The 18,161-nt window shown below is 40.9% G+C and overlaps 1 protein-coding gene across 7 annotated transcripts in view; it reads left to right on the top strand.

Annotated features, from left to right (window-relative positions):
* Window positions 1-18,161, top strand: part of KIZ (kizuna centrosomal protein) — an 82,047-nt gene that overhangs the window by 60,765 nt on the left and 3,121 nt on the right. For 6 of the 7 annotated variants that reach the window (XM_079983555.1, XM_079983554.1, XM_079983551.1 and 3 more), the window contains one exon: window positions 7,028-7,127. In XM_079983555.1, the coding sequence (XP_079839681.1) occupies window positions 7,028-7,127 (100 nt within the window). Of the gene's footprint in view, window positions 1-7,027; window positions 7,128-17,759; window positions 17,851-18,161 lie in introns of all 7 variants that reach the window. The other variant, XM_079983550.1, reaches the window with a different exon arrangement.

Here is an 18,161-nt window from a genome sequence, read left to right as displayed (position 1 = left end):
AAGCTAAAATGCAGCATCTTATCTGAAAAACCAATTTGTCCCACAACATAACAGAAACAAAAAAGTCTTCAATAAACAAATTGTAGCATAAATTCAGTTTCACAGTAAAATCATATGTAATGCAAAAACAGCATTAACCTAACCCAACCCACACAGCTGTTCCTGGTCTCCTTGCACCAAGACACCACAGCAGCCTAAATTTAAATAGAGAAAGGTCCCTATAGCTTAGTGGCTGAGCACATGCTTTGCATCCAAAAGCTCCAAATATATCTGAGAAACTCTCCTGTCTGAAGCCCTGGAGAGCTCCTGCCAGTCAAGACTGTGACTCTCTAAGGCAGCTTCACATACCAGGCTAGAATATGCATAGCTGCCTCCCTAATCTCTCCTCCAAGGAGGCCCTGGTAGCAGCCAAGGGGAAATGTTGGGGAGTGGTAATGATGTTAAGGCTTCCCGACCCAGCTTTCTAGTGATGGTCTTATTGAGAGAAGGCACAGTCTTTTAAATAGCCTGGACCCAAGCCATTCACTGCAAAACATTTATGAAGATATTGAGAGCTGTTCAACAGTGGAAAAGACTCTCCTTCCTTGGAGGTTTTAAAGCAAAAGTTGGATGGTCATCTGCCAGGGATGATCTAGTTGAGATTCCTTCATTTCAGGGGGCTGGACTCTCAGAATCCTTTCAAGCTCTACAATTCTATCTAACGAGCATATGTATAAAGGTGATCCAGTTCATTCTGAAACTTATACATAACTAGAAGTATAAGGCTGCATCTACCCCTAGGTCACTAATGGGTGAATTAAATGAACAGCTTTCAGCCCCAAGTAATGCTTAATGAAGATGTTTTAATAAAACATGGGTCAAAGCACAGATATGAATATGTCTGTTAAGGATCTGAATACCTTTTGAGTTGACAATATTTAAAGATCTTAATTATTCCAGTGAAATTCCATATGACTACTTGGGGTATTTGCCCTCTTTCCCTTGACCTTTGCCCATCCCTTCTATCTACTGCTTCACTATTTCCCCCTTTATTTTCTTCTAAGGGTTCTTACATAAATACTGACATGGTAAGTCATAATCTTGAGTTTAAAAAAGGAAAATGACACACTGCTGCAGTTCATGTGGCACAAATGCTGTGTCTGCTCAGAAGTAAGCCCCACCTAATTAACTTGGGCTTACTCCCAGGAAAGTATGCGTCTAGGATTGGAGCTTGTTCCTTGTGTGTTTACTAGCTTACATTCTAAACTACCAAGTACAGCTGGATGAACATCAGGCTGTAAGATGGTGGTATATAAACGTCTACTAAAATACATATCATGACCAATCAAATAATATACAAATATTGGTTTCTGCCTTATAAAAGAGACAGAATAATAAAACATTAGTAAGCTCATCAGTCATACATGCCACAAAGTGCAATATCTAGAAACACTGGATCAGAAAACCAATGCAGCCTGATCCAAGAATCCACCTCCTCACCATAGCTGTCAACTTTTCCCATTTTTAAAGGCAAAATCCTATTCAGAATAAGGGAATTTCCCTTTTAAAAATGGGAAGCGTTGACAGCTATGCCCCTCCACAAACAAATCTCACTAAAGACAACCAACCAAACGCTAGGCCACCGCCAACCTCTCTCCCCACCAAGGAAATATAATAAGCGAACAGAAAGAGAACCCACACAAGTGACGCTGACACAAAACCCCACACATACAGTAGAAGAGCAGAAGCATTGCCACCCCACTCACCATTCCCCCTCCCCCTTTTTTCTTTCCAGCCTTATATTGCATGCAACACTAATGTCTCGCAACAGATGAAACTGATCTGTAGAAAACTAAGAAATCTTTAATAAAAAATATTTTTTTAAAAAAAGGAAAGAAAACCAATGCAGCCAACTGTCCCTAAACAACTGTTCTGGATAGAGAAATGTCCTTTAAGAATCTTTAATAAGTACCATTAAAATCCTGCATGGATGGCTTTGAGGAACTTTGTGCAGAACGCATGGTTTCTCCACTTTTATAGTCTGCCTATTTTAAGGTTCACTACTCTGTTTGCTCTCAAACTATTTATGCCAAAGTTTAGACTTTAGAGCTCTATGGGAGCTCAGGCTGATTAACTCTGTTTTAAAGGAGACTTATTGATCATGAGCATTCAACTGATTGAAATACTAATTTTTAGCAGTAGAACCTAGGCTTGCATTTCTTAACATCAAATGCCTATATAAGTAATGATTGGAGGTTGGCTGTCTTTGCATGGTACAAAGAATAATCACATGGTTTTGCCCAGAAAAGTAACATATAACTTTACTTTCCTATTCATTAGTGAAGCAACACATAACCAAATGATTAATGCTTAGGACAATGTAAAATGCTTTCTTGTATGAGATATGTCAAATCAGTGATGATAGTGGGTTTGGGGAAATGTTTGCTCAAAGCAGTAACTGGGATGAAGATTTATATGATTGTAAAGATAAGCTGAACTGATCTTTTTAAAGTGTGGTTTGTTGAGCTGAAAGTGAGTCATAGGCCTGGCTGACACAGGGGCACATCTGTTGCATTAACATTTTTGCAGTTCCTTTGTTGCTTTTCCTTTAGAAAACTGGCATAAAAATGAATTTAAAATAGTGAAAACATTACAGACACTGGGATAGTTAAACTGTGACCATATGCAAAGCAAACACACATTTGAGCCTGTTAAGATAGGTAACCGTGGTTCAGATGTTAGGTTCAGTGGAATAAAATCTACGTTCAGATGTAGCCCTTAGTACCATAGGGTTATCTTGGATGCTGTACTATATGTTCTAGAGATATTAATTGCCCTTGGATGAATGAGGTAATTATTCTTCTTATCTTCAGAATATATTGTTGAACTGGGGCAGAATTTAGCCTAAGTTCAGCATTTTTAGATCCCCCAATTCCAGTGGAGCTAAGCATGTAGTTAGCTGTCACCACTGAAATCAATGGGGCTTTAGCTTTGACTAAATTTTAGTCCTAACGTTTCTACTCAAACACTTTATGGCATTTGGACTTACGTTCTTGTATTGATTTGAAACACATTAACCCCCTTTTTAGCCAAAAGGTTCCTAGAGCAGCATACTAAAATGAGCAGTAAGACATTATAATGGCAGAACAACCCAAACCTCCTTTGCTGAGGAAATGAATTGAGTGGAGGTTGCATCTGCCCAGCCCTACAGGCCTCCATCAGCCTCCTTCAGAGTGATACATGGAGCTCCTCCTTCCACCCTCATCAGATCTCTAGCTTATGAAATCTCTTCCATCCATATGACTATGATATTATAAGCTGAATCTTCTCGTTGCTATGACATTAGCAGAGCTGGCCCAGTCATTAGGCAGGGTGAGGCTGCTGCCTCAGGTGACAGAAGCCCCTGCAGATGGCACACACATTGGGTGCCTTGCCACTTCTGCCAGCGGCACCAATTTTCAGCAAGATCACATCCATTTGGGGCAAGATCTCACCTGAAATTGTGTGAGATCTTTTGGAGCGTACAAGATCTCACACAAATTTAAGCAAGATTTCACCCCAAATTGGCATGAACTTGCCTGAAATAGGCACTGCTGGTGGCGTCTCTTTGCCAGCAGCAGATGTGTCAAGGCAGGCGGTGGTTGCAGGAACAGGTAGGTGGTGGTGGGAGCGGTGGCAGTGGGAGGACAAGGTTGCACTTCCTGTTTACTCTCAAGCAGCAGAACGAGATAGTGCCACTGTATTCCGCTCTGGTCAGACCTCACCTGGAGTACTGCGTCTAGTTCTGGGCACCACAGTTCAAGAAGGACACTGACAAACTGGAACGTGTCCAGAGGAGGGCAACCAAAATGGTCAAAGGCCTGGAAACGATGCCTTATGAGGAACGGCTAAGGGAGCTGGGCATGTTTAGCCTGGAGAAGAGGAGGTTAAGGGGTGATATGATAGCCATGTTCAAATATATAAAAGGATGTCACATAGAGGAGGGAGAAAGGTTGTTTTCTGCTGCTCCAGAGAAGCGGACACGGAGCAATGGATCCAAACTACAAGAAAAAAGATTCCACCTAAACATTAGGAAGAACTTCCTGACAGTAAGAGCTGTTTGACAGTGGAATTTGCTGCCAAGGAGTGTGGTGGAGTCTCCTTCTTTGGAGGTCTTTAAGCAGAGGCTTGACAACCATAGGTCAGGAGTGCTCTGATGGTGTTTCCTGCTTGGCAGGGAGTTGGACTCGATGGCCCTTGTGGTCTCTTCCAACTCTATGATTCTATGATTCTATGAAAGAGGTATTAAGAGGGCAGAGGAAAGACAGGCAAGATGAAGGCGCCTCTGGTTGCTTGGGAAGGAACCAGGGGAGGAGGAACCTTAGAAAGTGGTGGGAAGGTGGGGACCTTTAGCCTCTGGAGAAGTTGCTGTGCTCACTGGACCTGAGCTGTTTTGCTTCTTTGAATAAAGAGTTAACTTCAGTGATACCTTGTGAGTTATTGCTGACATGTTCCTGATAGCCTCCTTGAGACCAGCCTTCGGAAGAGGATGAGAATTTGTTCAAGGCAGGCATGGGCATAGCCAAGGGGGACAGGGGAGGCAGCTGCCTCCCATCAAGTAAAACTATAGAAATACTTAACTAACTGACCAAACACGTTGATTCTGCCCCCCAACAAAAGTCCTCCCCCCCAACAAAAATCCTGGCTGCGCCCATGGCCAGGGGGGTGCAGTGGAGACAGCTGTCTCCCTAAAACGAGTAAATAAATAGAAATCCTTCTAACTGACCAATTGCGTCGCAGATAACTTGGGCCTGCCCCCCCCATAAATCCTGGCTACGCCCATGAAGGCAGGCCCCACCTTTCTACAATGGATGGCAGTGGCCCTCAGTTAAGTTCTCAGTGGGTTTGCTCACTAATGTAGGGTATCAACCATTATATATACCGTTATTTGGCTGTACTTCTGGTATTGTAGGGTTGTTTTTTATGAAGCTCAATGCTATGCTTGTTGAATCAGAAGTAAGTTCCACACAGTTGGCACCTTAACAATTGTATTTAGGATTGCAGCCTTAAACTCTTCTTAACTGTTTGAGCCCTTGGAAAAAGGTGGGGAAGAAATTTAGGTAAACCTGTGAAGCTGCCCTATACTGAATCAGTCCAGCTGCTTCATCTAGTTCAGTATTTATCAACCTGGAAATGGATCTCAAGGTCTCAAGCAGACAATGACAAATTAATCCATTCCATGCATGATTTTATGTTTGGGGTGTGTGTGCTGTGCTGTGCTGTATGGAACAAGCAAAGCTAGACTTCCATGTGAGTACAGATGTTTGCATTAGACCAAAACAATAAAAGGGTGGGAAAAAGTATTTTAAATTTATTCTGTCCATTGGGTTGAATCTAGACTTGCCAGTTCATGAATGGAAGAGTCCTTCTATGAATGGAAATGAGTTTGATCCATCGGAGACTCCCACTTTCCAAATTTAACACTGCAACACCACTCCCCACTCTGTTCTGAAGGGTCTCCCAACACCCCAGAGGAGGTTTGTAAAGACTGCAGGGTGAGGGAGAAGATGATGTTGGGAAACTGTGTACGTGCAGCTACTCACACAGAGTCAATTAAGGTTTGGCAGACAGCCAGAAGGTCAATGTGAAGGAGTAAGTCTGCCTGGTGATAACAGAGACATGGAGGCAGCTCCCTGGTTGGTCAAGCTCTCTCAAGGGAATGATAATTAATGGCCTACTAACTGGGATGTGTTAGTTCAGTATTTCAGAGTTCAGAGGTTCAGAGTTCTGTGTGTCAGTGTAGGAGTTGTGAGTTGTGAGTCGTGTCAGAGAGAGCCAGCTAAAGATTCGTGTTCTGTTCCTGTAAATAGTCCACTGTATATAATAAACACCTAACTCCAAGTTCCTGCTTCCTGTTTCGTCTATCCTGTCTGCAGCCAAGTCGCCAATTGCTTCCGTGGATTCTGCGTTTACTCTGCTAGGTCTGGCTAAGGTCCTGCAACTAGTCAGAAAGGTGCGAAACACCAAATAGGTTTTGCCAATAGATGAATCTGGAAAACCTGCTTCCCCGCTTCCACCCATGGAGTTCATGGACTCCCACTCACTGCAACTCTGGATCCAACCCATTGTTCCATTAATTTGTATTTTGATTTGTGTGTGTGTATGTTTTGATTATTTTGGTAAATTTTGTTTACTATAAACTGATTCTCTGAATGTTTGTTCCATAGTGAGTAGAGCGAGACTTGCTTCCTGGGATATTTGCCTAGGTTTATGATCTTCAGGTGTCTTCTCATTGGATGCTTAATAGTGTTTAATATTACAATAGTTGGAACAACAACATCATGATGGCCCCTAACTATCTGTCTGCTGTATGAAAAATTCTGTATAAATGATATTATTTATAATTCCCCTCCCTTCCCCAAGAAAATTATATCCATAAACAGGTTCAGGATGGCCCAAACACTTATTGCCTGTGTGCTGTTCCAGATAGGAATGAGAAACCTTTGACCCTCCAGATGTTGTTGGACTCGGTGGTCAGCGATGGGAGTTGCAGTTCAGCAAATGACTGTGCATTTTTACATGCCACACTAACAGCCCAGATTAGTAGCATATTTGTGCCTAGCCTTGTCACCTGAAAGTTATTTTAAAGAGAGTGATTGTGAGCTTGAGAAATTCACAGAATTGTAAAAAAAAAAAGAAAGTTCATATTAAGACCAGGAGGTGGAGACAATTGTGAACTACAAACAGTATGGATAGAGCAAACTGCACTGAACAGAAGGACAGGAAGCATACAGTGCAAGGGCAGTATAACTTGTCAGATGTTTGAAATTGTGATACAGTAGTTTTGTAGCAATAATTTGATGGAACTGAAGCCAAAAATGTCCTATAAGGGGTTTCGAGATATGAGTTGATGAAAGAGACGTTTTTGTTGTTCATGGAAAATTATTACTTATTTTGCAAAATATATAACACAAAATACATTTCCCTCTGTTGCCTATATAGTATCTGTTTCCACTAGCTTCTGCTAGAAACTAATTAAAGTTTTTTTTGCTATTTATCCCCCTTATAGCTTTGAAAATTGACAGCAGTAGTTTAAAGGAACAGAAAAGCAATGGAACCAGTTCAGAACCCAGTGCTTCATCTCCGGAAAGAAGAAGCCCTTTGTCAAGGTAAAGACATTAAAGGCTTTCCTTCCTGAATAGTTTCAACCTAGTGATAAATGCCTCTAGAAAGTTAATGACGCACTGGCAAGAATATTTTGATGGATGGCCTATGTTTCAGATTTGTGTTTCACTACAACAACTTAAAATTTTGTATACCTTACAAAATATTTGCATTAAAGCCAGGTATTGTTTTGCAGCTGTTGTTTTCTCATTTTAAGACTCAATTGACATCTCAGTGAACCACAAATTAGCGTGTACAGCTGCTCTCAGTAGGACTACTTAGAGACCAAACAATGGAAGTTGTCAGGAAAAGGGCAGACATAAAACATAAAGTCTTGAAGAAATAAAGTGGTGTGTCATCTTCTGGGTGTTGCTGAGATGTAAATGAGCTTCAGCTCAAAATATATTTTTGTATCTTTGTAAAAGAAGTATTTGATACTAGATTATTTGTTACTTTCTTCTTTTGTATTTCCAAATTGAGAACATTTAATTAATGTCCTTGGTTTTTTTTCTAAAGAAATGCAATTTATCGTTTTTCAGTTCTTTAAGTAATGTTTTGTTACTTTTTTCTGTTAGCATGACTCAAATGACTAGCATTCAAGCGATAATAGCAAATGAAGTATGGTAAACAATTGTGGAATTTTACATTGGCTTTAGATTGTTACGTGATTATTTGTTAAAGCACTTCCATTGTTTGCTTCTCTTTGTTTCTCCCTTCTTGGAAACACCCGTTTATAATACCTGATATATATGTATATGTTTGCAGACATAGGGTGAGAATGCTTTTCACTGCTTTAAAATATCCTTGAAGATATATTTTGTTTTATCTTTTAAGGTTCCTAGAATTTGAGAAGAACTGGTCTTGGAACAAAAGTAGTTGGCCAGTATAATGTATAAATAGCATTATAATACATTACAAAATGTAATAGAAAATGTATTTTATGTCTGATTTTCAGTAGTTGGGGTTGGAAAGTAGTACCTTTAAAATATATTTCTTGAGGTATATTTGTTAATATTTTCTTTTCCTAAGGTAATTGTTTTTTGAGGTAATTATATTCTGCAAAAGTAATATATGTTGCCCAAAAAATTAAAATAGTTTTCAATTAATATTTCTTGTGTAGAAAGAACAAGCAAATGTGTAAACAACACGAACGTTTTCAAGAAGGGATGTTTTGCATTATGATATATGTCAGCAGTTTCTAGCATTTCTGAAATGCTGCTCATACAGTGCAGACTCTATAGTATCAGTATTATTTCTGTAAATTTGTATGCACGGCAGAAAGATTTTTGGGAAGCATTTATGGCATCATATGATTTTATATCTTTGATCTCAGGAGAAAATACCATTTCTAGTACAGTTTGAATTATTAGGGTTTCTTTTAATGAATAGTGTGCATTTTAGCCTCCTCAATAACTTGGTAATAAAATACTTTTCAAAACCAAATCAGTTAGTAACACTTATAGCTTCACACTTGACATCTATCTTAGAAATATGTTTACAAACACAATGTAGGAATAAAGTGTGAAAGAATGGGAAATTGCTCAGGTGCTTATTTGCAGTTGGGACACAATGAAATTTCTTAGAGGCTGATGTCTAAGGATTCCACTTATTGTACTCACTTCTTGCGCTTTATTGCTTTTACAAGTGGTCTCGAAACTCAGTGCTTGAAAATAAACATAACAGTCTAGTACCACTGTGGTACTCCCCCCCCCCCCTCGCAGTGTTTAGTCACTGAGCTGATGAGTGGCCTCGAAAAATACCCTGATGGACCTAAATAAAAATAAAAAAGGTTTCCTCTGATGTCCTACAGACAATAATTATGATGTGCTAGTTAAGCCCAAACTACAGCTGAGGGATTTTACTTTAAAGCAGAGGCTTGGGCGCAAAAATGCATTTATAGCTCTTTGTCTGGCACCTCATTATGCGTGGGCCTGATTCATTAAGTAATTGGTTTGCAGTTGTTTACATGAGTATTAAGGCTTTCTATTCAGTAGTCTTTGAGAGATACATTGTGCAAATGTTGCATGTTATGAATGCAGAATGAGGGGCAGCGGGCGAGCCCTATTGGCTAAACACTGCACTCTGTTGAAAGAGATTGGGTGCTGTTTTGCATAGCAATGACTTTCTTAATAAGCTTTACAGATTAATACACACAAGCTATAAAAGATGCAAAGAGATACTCTTAGCACATTTATCCATGCTCATCTCACTATTATGGCGCTGGAGATGGGAAGAATTGAGTGCTTTCATATTCGCTTTTCTTTTTTCAGTGCAACTTCGGTGCATGAGACTTAATAGAATCCAATGTTTATTGTATTATAAATCATGGGGGAAGTAGGCAGACCTGCAACAGTTTATTATTAAAGATTCTTTCAATGTAAATCTTTTTCCACCATTGTGTGTCCTACAGCAAAATCATTTTGTGGTTGAGTGGGGATGAAAGGCATAATGTACGAAGGAGTGAGTCTTAATAGGAAGCTGCTCTCCGATTGAAGGCCACTTGTTCCCTTTTGTCTGGAGGTGCATGCCGCAGCTTCCTCTTCTCCAGCAAATATTACCCCTTGTAGCCTAGCTTAAAATCGCTTTCTCACAAGATTTCTGCAGCTTGATACAAATACGTTTAAACTGAGGTGTGAATTTGTTAATTGATGGATTATATATTCTCAAAGGAATCAAAATAATTATTTTGCAGAATGGGTTTTCTTAGTGTTTTAATCTCTAAACCAAATGGCTGCAGTGCAATGTGTGTGGCATTTTGTAGTTCTGTAGCAATATAGTCAGCCAGCGGAGGTCAGTAGCATTCTATTGTTGCAGTTTTAAGCTAGATGCAATGCCTTTTTCCTTTGGCTTCTTCGCTTTGCAACATTTGATAGTTAAAGAGCTAAATTAGGGACCCAAATGCTGATATATTCCACTTGTAAAATAATGTGCACTGTTGACTTTAAGTTGGATTCCAGAAGTAAGCCATTAAGTTGGTTTTCAAATTTACTCCTTAAACAGAAGCTAATTTTAAAAACGTTTTTCTCTTGACTAAATCACTGGTTATCAGTGATGGTTGTTTGCATTAATGACTTCAAATTGTAATGTTTAAGACATCTATGCAATGAATGTGCCTCTAATAAGCGCCTTGGCTCATTCTTTGCAGACAACCATAATGGCCATTGGGGGTCACTCTTTCTTTGCTAAATTTCAACAGCTTTAATTCTTAGTCTCTTTCTAAACCAGATGTAAATTGTTCAGTACAATCATTGTGACACTTTATTTCATTCTTTCCTATTGTAATTGTTTGGATAGGGGAAGGAGTATTTTGTGCACAGATATATCACCAAAACTTAGGAATGTGCCTATTGAAATCTGGAACAGATGGCCAAGCATGCAAAAGGAAGGGAGATAGTAGTAATGGGGGACTTCAATTACCCGGATATTTGCTGGATGTCAAACTCAGCCAAGAGCATAAGGTCAAACAGATTCCTCACTGGCCTTGCAGACAACTTCATTGTCCAGAAAGTGGGAGAAGCAACAAGAGGAACAGCCATTTTAGATCTGGTCCTAATCAATGTTGATGACCTGGTTAGTGGGGTAGAAGTGGAAGGATCATTAGGCGCGAGTGATCATGCTCTTCTGAAGTTTACTATACAGCGGAAAGGAGCAGCCAAGCATACTAGGACACAATTTCTTGACTTTAAGAAAGCCGACTTCATAAAACTTAGGGAAGTGCTGGGTGAGATCCCATGGACAGTAATACTAAAAGGAAAGGGAGTTCATGATGGCTGGGAGTTTGTTAAGAGGGAGATAGTAAAAGCACAACTTCGGGCAATACCAATGAGACGGAAACATGGAAGGTGCCTAAAGAAGCCAGGGTGGCTATCTAAAGAACTTTTAACTGAGTTAACATTAAAAAAGGATGTGTACAAAAAATGGAAAAGGGGGGAAACCACCAACAAGGAATTCAAACAAATAGCCAGCACGTGTAGACACAAAGTCAGAAAAGCTAAAGCACAGAATGAACTCAGGCTTGCTAGAGAGGTTAAAAGCAACAAAAAAGGCTTTTATGGGTATGTTCATAGCAAAAGGAAGAAGAAAGAAACAGTGGGGTCACTCAGAGGAGAAGATGGTGAAATGCAAACAGGGGACACAGAAAGGGCTGAACTCCTCAATGCCTTCTTTGCCTCAGTCTTCTCCGATAAAGAAAACAATGCCCAACCTGAAGAATTTGGAGCAAATGATTCAGCAGAGGAAACACAGCCCAGAATAACTAAGGAGATAGTACAAGAATACTTGGCTAGTTTAGATGTATTCAAGTCTCCAGGGCCAGATGAACTGCATCCAAGAGTATTAAAAGAACTGGCAGATGTGATCTCAGAACCACTGGCAGTCATCTTTGAGAATTCCTGGAAAACAGGCGAAGTCCCGGCAGACTGGAGGAGGGCAAATGTCCCTATTTTCAAAAAGGGGAAAAGAGAGGACCCAAATAATTACCGCCCAGTCAGTCTGACATCAATACCAGGGAAGATTCTGGAGCAGATCATTAAGCAAACAGTCTGTGAGCACCTAGAAAGGAATGATGTGAGCACCAATAGTCAGCATGGATTTCTGAAAAATAAGTCATGTCAGACTAACCTGATCTCGTTTTTTGACAGAATTACAAGCCTGGTAGATGAAGGGAACGCAGTGGATGTAGCCTACCTTGATTTCAGCAAGGCATTTGACAAGGTGCCCCATGATATTCTTGTAAAGAAGCTGGTAAAATGCGTCTTGACTATGCTATCACTCAGTGGATTTGTAACTGGCTGACTGACCGAACCCAAAGGGTGCTCATCAATGGTTCCTCTTCATCCTGGAGAAGAGTGACTAGTGGGGTGCCACAGGGTTCTGTCTTGGGCCCGGTCTTATTCAACATCTTTATCAACGACTTGGATGATGGACTCAAGGGCATCCTGATCAAATTTGCAGATGACACCAAACTGGGAGGGGTGGCCAACACCCCAGAGGACAGGATCACACTTCAAAACGACCTTGACAGATTAGAGAAGTGGGCCAAAACAAACAAGATGAATTTTAACAGGGAGAAATGTAAAGTATTGCACTTGGGCAAAAAAAATGAGAGGCACAAATACAAGATGGGTGACACCTGGCTTGAGAGCAGTACATGTGAAAAGGATCTAGGAGTCTTGGTTGAGCACAAACTTGACATGAGCCAACAGTGTGACGCGGCAGTTAAAAAAGCCAATGCAATTCTGGGCTGCATCAATAGGAGTATAGCATCTAGATCAAGGGAAGTAATAGTGCCACTCTATTCCGCTCTGGTCAGACCTCACCTGGAGTACTGTGTCCAGTTCTGGGCACCACAGTTCAAGAAGGACACTGACAAACTGGAACGTGTCCAGAGGAGGGCAACCAAAATGGTCAAAGGCCTGGAAACGATGCCTTATGAGGAACGGCTAAGGGAGCTGGGCATGTTTAGCCTGGAGAAGAGGAGGTTAAGGGGTGATATGATAGCCATGTTCAAATATATAAAAGGATGTCACATAGAGGAGGGAGAAAGGTTGTTTTCTGCTGCTCCAGAGAAGCGGACACGGAGCAATGGATCCAAACTACAAGAAAGAAGATTCCACCTAAACATTAGGAAGAACTTCCTGACAGTAAGAGCTGTTCGACAGTGGAATTTGCTGCCAAGGAGTGTGGTGGAGTCTCCTTCTTTGGAGGTCTTTAAGCAGAGGCTTGACAACCATATGTCAGGAGTGCTCTGATGGTGTTTCCTGCTTGGCAGGGGGTTGGACTTGATGGCCCTTGTGGTCTCTTCCAACTCTATGATTCTATGATTCTATGAAATACTGTGTTTAATTTTATATATGATGCCCTTTAGGCATTTCTTTCTTTTTTTAAATACAATTTTATTAAAGCTTTTTCATAATACAATAAGATAAAATAAACTCATCTAAATAAAAAACAAAAACAGAGAAAGAAAGAGAGAAGAAAACACAGAGCCTACTCTCAAAGGTAGCTCTTAACCCTTGTCACTCACAGAAAGTGGTGGACCCTCCCAGCTCTCACCTGGGAGATCTTCTCTTCCTTGCCTCTCACTCAGGGTCCTTCCACCACCTAACCATCACCTTCATGTGCGTATAATCCTTGGTTCCCAAGGGAGGAGACTAAAGAAAAAAAGAAGAGGGGGGAAAGGAGAAAGAGAAATAAAAGGACTTCTGATTTTCTGTCTGTTAGCTACATAAAATAAATTATTCAAAACATTCACTCTGGGATAACATCCAACTGTTCTGCTTTCTGTTAAGCAATAATTTCCCAGTCTCCAGGCCCAGATGTCTCAGATTTGTTTATTTTCCTTTTTCACACAAAAAGTAAAAAAGTGGTTCTCTAATTATTAGTAGTATAACAAATGTCAGCAATGTTTTTTCTCTAATCAAGCATATCAGCTTTGCCTACAATAACTTCAACAACCATTCCTCCATACTAAACAATAATAAATCTTTCTTATTTTGTCCATGTAAGAGTCTCACTGTGCTCATATATTAAAATGATATTCCATAGTTTTTTCTTGTTATGTATCCATTAATTTGCACCCAGTTCTGTATCTTCCATTCCCATTTCTAGTTGTGTTTACCGTGGTTTTCCATCCTTATCTAAAAAATTATCTCTTCCATTTATGCTTCTTCCATTCTTTTTCCAAGAAAAGCACCAGAAATTTTGTAGTTTTTTCCTCTGAGTTCACTCCAAGTCATACACAGAGCCCTTTCACTCTCAGCTCTATCAGTGCCAAATCAAGATGTCTCTCCACATCTCCATCTCTCAATCTAGGGTTCATTCCGCTCCTCCAGAATCACAACTCCACCATTTGGCTGTTTCATTCCTCCAAACACCTCTGTGAAGGACTTTTCCATTTCACCATCTCTTCCCTCCAACTCCACCATTTCACCCTCCTGATCTGCCAATCTTTTATTCATATTATTCTCCAAAGTCTCTGTGTCTGTGTGATTTTGCTTTCCATTTCATTCGTCTCTGGTTTACTTGCATTCCCCATTCCATTTTCCATTTAATCATTCTTAGTTCTAATCAATTTTATTTGCTCATCAAACATTTGCTAAAGGATGCTAACAGTCAGCAGAATGTCCAAAGGTATATTTGCCATACTGATTGTTTTTGATCTTATTAATAATTCAGTCTCATTACATCACCTGTCTCTACCTTAAGATTTTCACAGTCTTATCTCTTACTAAAATAAACACATTCCTTTCCCATGGAGGAAGTATCAAGTGGCAGAGTTACTTTCGATTTCTAAGCAACATTTTCATCAATAAAAAAAATCATAACATAAAGAACTCTTCTATTCATTTAAAACTTTCTTGACTCAAACCATTAAAGCAGGCCTTTTTTCTGCTTTCAGCCCTTTTACGATCGACTTCCCTTCTTATTGAAGTCAGAAAGTAGATCATGCACCACATGTAAATTTCCACTGGCAGATAAATCTCTCTCAGTTATAAATTATAACTGTCTCAGAAATAATTAAGAAAGGAAACCTTTGCAGATCCCATGCCCATCTCATGGGTTTTGGGTGAGATGTTGATTCCTCAGCTCATAAGTTGCTTAACTCTGTTTCCAGGAGCTGACAGTTTCTTGGTCTCTTGACACAGAAAACTGCTTTTTCAGAGCATCAGAAGTTATTTCCCTGCTAACTCTTTTCTCTAAAGTGAATTTGATAGCCAAGACTTATGTCTGGCTATCATCAATCAGCACGTAATCATCTCCGTCAGCAGCTTGCCAACAAAAGATGTTTAATCTGCTATGATCCTCCCCTGGAAGTTAATAGGCGTTATGTCTGAGGTTCCACCCCTACCCCCCAGGTTTGTTGTTTTGTTGGCTAACTAATGCAAATAATTACTTTGGGTATCTTCCTGTTTCATCTCTTTGACCATATCTCTTGAGGTTCCTTCATCTGTCTTGTCCAAGGACAGGGAGACAGGGAAACTGTTGGACTACAGTTCTCATCAGCCTCAGCTGGCATGGTCAGTGGACAGGGTTTATGGGAGTTGTATTCCAGCAACATCTGGAGAAGCAGAGATTCCTATCCCTAACCGGGTCCCTTTCTCCCACACCTCTCTTGGCCTCTGTGCCTCTCTCCCTCAGTCCTCCACTGATTCTTCTGTACAAGCTGTTGTACAAAAAGAGAGAATATAAATTGGGAAGTCCTATATGCAGCTGTAGTTTATTTCCTCCTCCCGATCATGGTCAATAGAAGAAAACATACAACAAAAACAGGGAAGAAAATGCTGCTTTGAAGGCAGTTGAAGTCATCCATGCTGTATGCCTTCCTGATTCCACACACATACCCCCACATATTTCAAGACTGCACCTCTTCCACTTGAGTTTTGTTGCAGTATCTGTGATAGTATGTTCCTAACACTGTATGTGGAGGGCTTGCTTGGAATACTGAGGACCAAAAAAAATATGATGGCAAAAGGGATGTGCAGCTGAGGAGTAATGAATGATTCCTTCCCTTATCTTCCTGAAGTTCCTTGCCCTCAGGCACTACTGACCAGTGCAGCTTACTTCCAGCATCTGACCAAAGCTGGAAAGAAAAAGAAGTTTTGTTGATGGGGAGGCAGAGTGTCAATAAAGGGTGACAAAAATGCAGAAATGTTGCCCTACTTAAACAAGGGGGGGGGTATTAATCAACCTCACAATAGAAATGATCATGGGAGCAGGAAATTATGTGTAAGCTACACAAAATGGGTGCACTACGTCAGACACTGCTTTGAAAAAGCTGGGATACAATTCGCAGCATGAAAGGCAGATTGGGGAGGGTGGTACATAAAGTACACATTATGTGCAGTTCCATGCTTCTTTTCCTCACTGGTTCTCTCCACCCCACCACAAAAAGAGAACACATAGGAGATTTATGATCAGAGAACCTATAAGAATAGTTGCCTAACTCTTTCCCTGCTGGTTATTTGTGAAGCAGCCGCTTCGCCCATCACTTTTCCCTTCAAGATTTCAATTTCCTGGAAGTGCTTTTTGGGGGATGGGAGGCAGGGAGAAGACTCCAAGCCCTGAGGAATTGGACTTAGGTTCATCAAAGTTGAAGATAGATGTGTGAAAAAGAAAATCTTTGAATTGTGCTTCACAAATACATTTTGTATTAAATCTGGAGTAAACTCACCTAGAAGATATTGTTCTGCAATATTATACTCTCAATTTTAATTTGCCTTTTTCCATCTTCTTTCTGTGGAGAAATTATTTGTCTTTAATTATGAAACAAGCACAGTGTCAGATTGTGATGTTCTTGATTGTATTTGCTAGTTTCTAAATGTAAGCATTAGCTGTTAGCAGGCTTCTCACCTGTTTTCTCCGTCAACTACCGTATTTTTCGCTCTATAGGACACACCCAAACATAGGACGCACCTTGTTTTAGAGGGGGGAAACAAGAAAAAAATTCTCCCCCTCTCTGCTCAGCGCCCCTTCAACGAAGCGGCAGGAGAAATGGAGCCCCTTCCATTTCTCCTCCCGCTTGGCTGAAGAGGCGCTGCGCAGCTCTCCCTCTCTGCTGAAGCCAGGAGAGTCTTGCTCTCCCGGATTCAGCAAAAGGAAGCCGAAGCTCCGGAGGCTTCAAGCGGCTATCCCTGAAGCCTTCAGAGCACAGCGCGAGTTTGGCTTCATTTGGTGGGAACTCGCGCTGCGCTCCGAAGGCTTCAGGCGGCTATCCCTGAAGCCTGGAGAGCGAGAGGGGTTGGTGCGCACCAACCCCTCTCGCTCGCCAGGCTTCAGCAAAAGCAATGCGAAGCCTCCGGAGCGTGGAGGGAGCGCTCCCTCTGCGCTTCGGAGGCTTCGCGTTGCTATTGCTGAAGCCAAGGAGCCTGCATTCGCTCCATAGAACGAATTTTTGGAGGTGAAAAAGTGCGTCCTATAGAGCGAAAAATACGGTACAGTGGTGCCTCGGGTTACATACGCTTCAGGTTACATATGCTTCAGGTTACAGACTCTGCTAACCCAGAAATAGTGCTTCAGGTTAAGAGCTTTGCTTCAGGTTGAGAACAGAAATTGTGCTCTGGCGGTGCGGCGGCAGCAGGAGGCCCCATTAGCTAAAGTGGTGCTTCAGGTTAAGAACAGTTTCAGGCTAAGTACAGACCTCCGGAACGAATTAAGTACTTAACCCGAGGTACCACTGTACTTTTAATGTGCTTGTACATTTTGGAAAAACCTATATGCCCCTCCCTCTGCGGACATCCTCAGCCACAGGCTCAGTACACACAGCTATGCATGGAAGATCTCTCTCTACCAAACGGATGAGTAGTCCTGGAAATGTCAACACAGCACTGATCCCTTGTAGAAGGAAAGCAGCAGGGAAGAGAATAGCTGGAATTAGATTCCCCCAACTGGTGGTGGTGGTGTTGACAATGTTATCCATCCATTTGGCAGTGAACATATAGGTCCAGGAGTCTGTGCATGGATTGCCAGTCATAGATTCAGGGGTTTTACATTGTGCTGACACCCGTGGGGGGGGGGCATTGTCAGATCAGCGTATATGGCTTTACAGAATTCCCAATTTTAAATTTAATTTTGTTAATTCTCACCTCTCCCTTCATTGCAGTCTGTCTCTTCCATTATTAATTAAAGCTTTTCCACAGAGAAGGCCTAGTGTGTTGCACTGGGGGCTGCAGTAGGAAGGGTGAATCACTACAGATCAGGGGAAGCAGCTTGAGAGGGTCATGCATGAAGGTCAGGAGAATTCTCCAGTTCAGCTTTTAAAACAAAATTTCTTAGAACATGCTGTGAAGAAGTGCTACTGAGAAAGATCAAATTTGTTTGTCCTCCAATTCAAAGCAATTTGAATTTGAAACTTGATATTTACAGATTAATAATTTTTTGATGCAGGTTTGGTGACTAGACTGCAGTGAAAATGTATAATGTTTGTATTCCCAGTTTAAGGAGGTTTTGTCAGAAAACGCCATCTTTCCTCTATTAGATCTCCCACAGTAAAATAGATTGGAAGTCCATTTTTTTGGTCCTTTATCACAAGACTCTTAATA

Source organism: Podarcis cretensis (genome assembly GCF_951804945.1).
Source record: "Podarcis cretensis genome assembly, chromosome: 7".
NCBI classification, from domain to species: Eukaryota; Metazoa; Chordata; class Lepidosauria; order Squamata; family Lacertidae; genus Podarcis; species Podarcis cretensis.
Note: the sequence above shows the minus strand (reverse complement) of the source record. Positions and strands in the feature narration are given on the sequence as shown.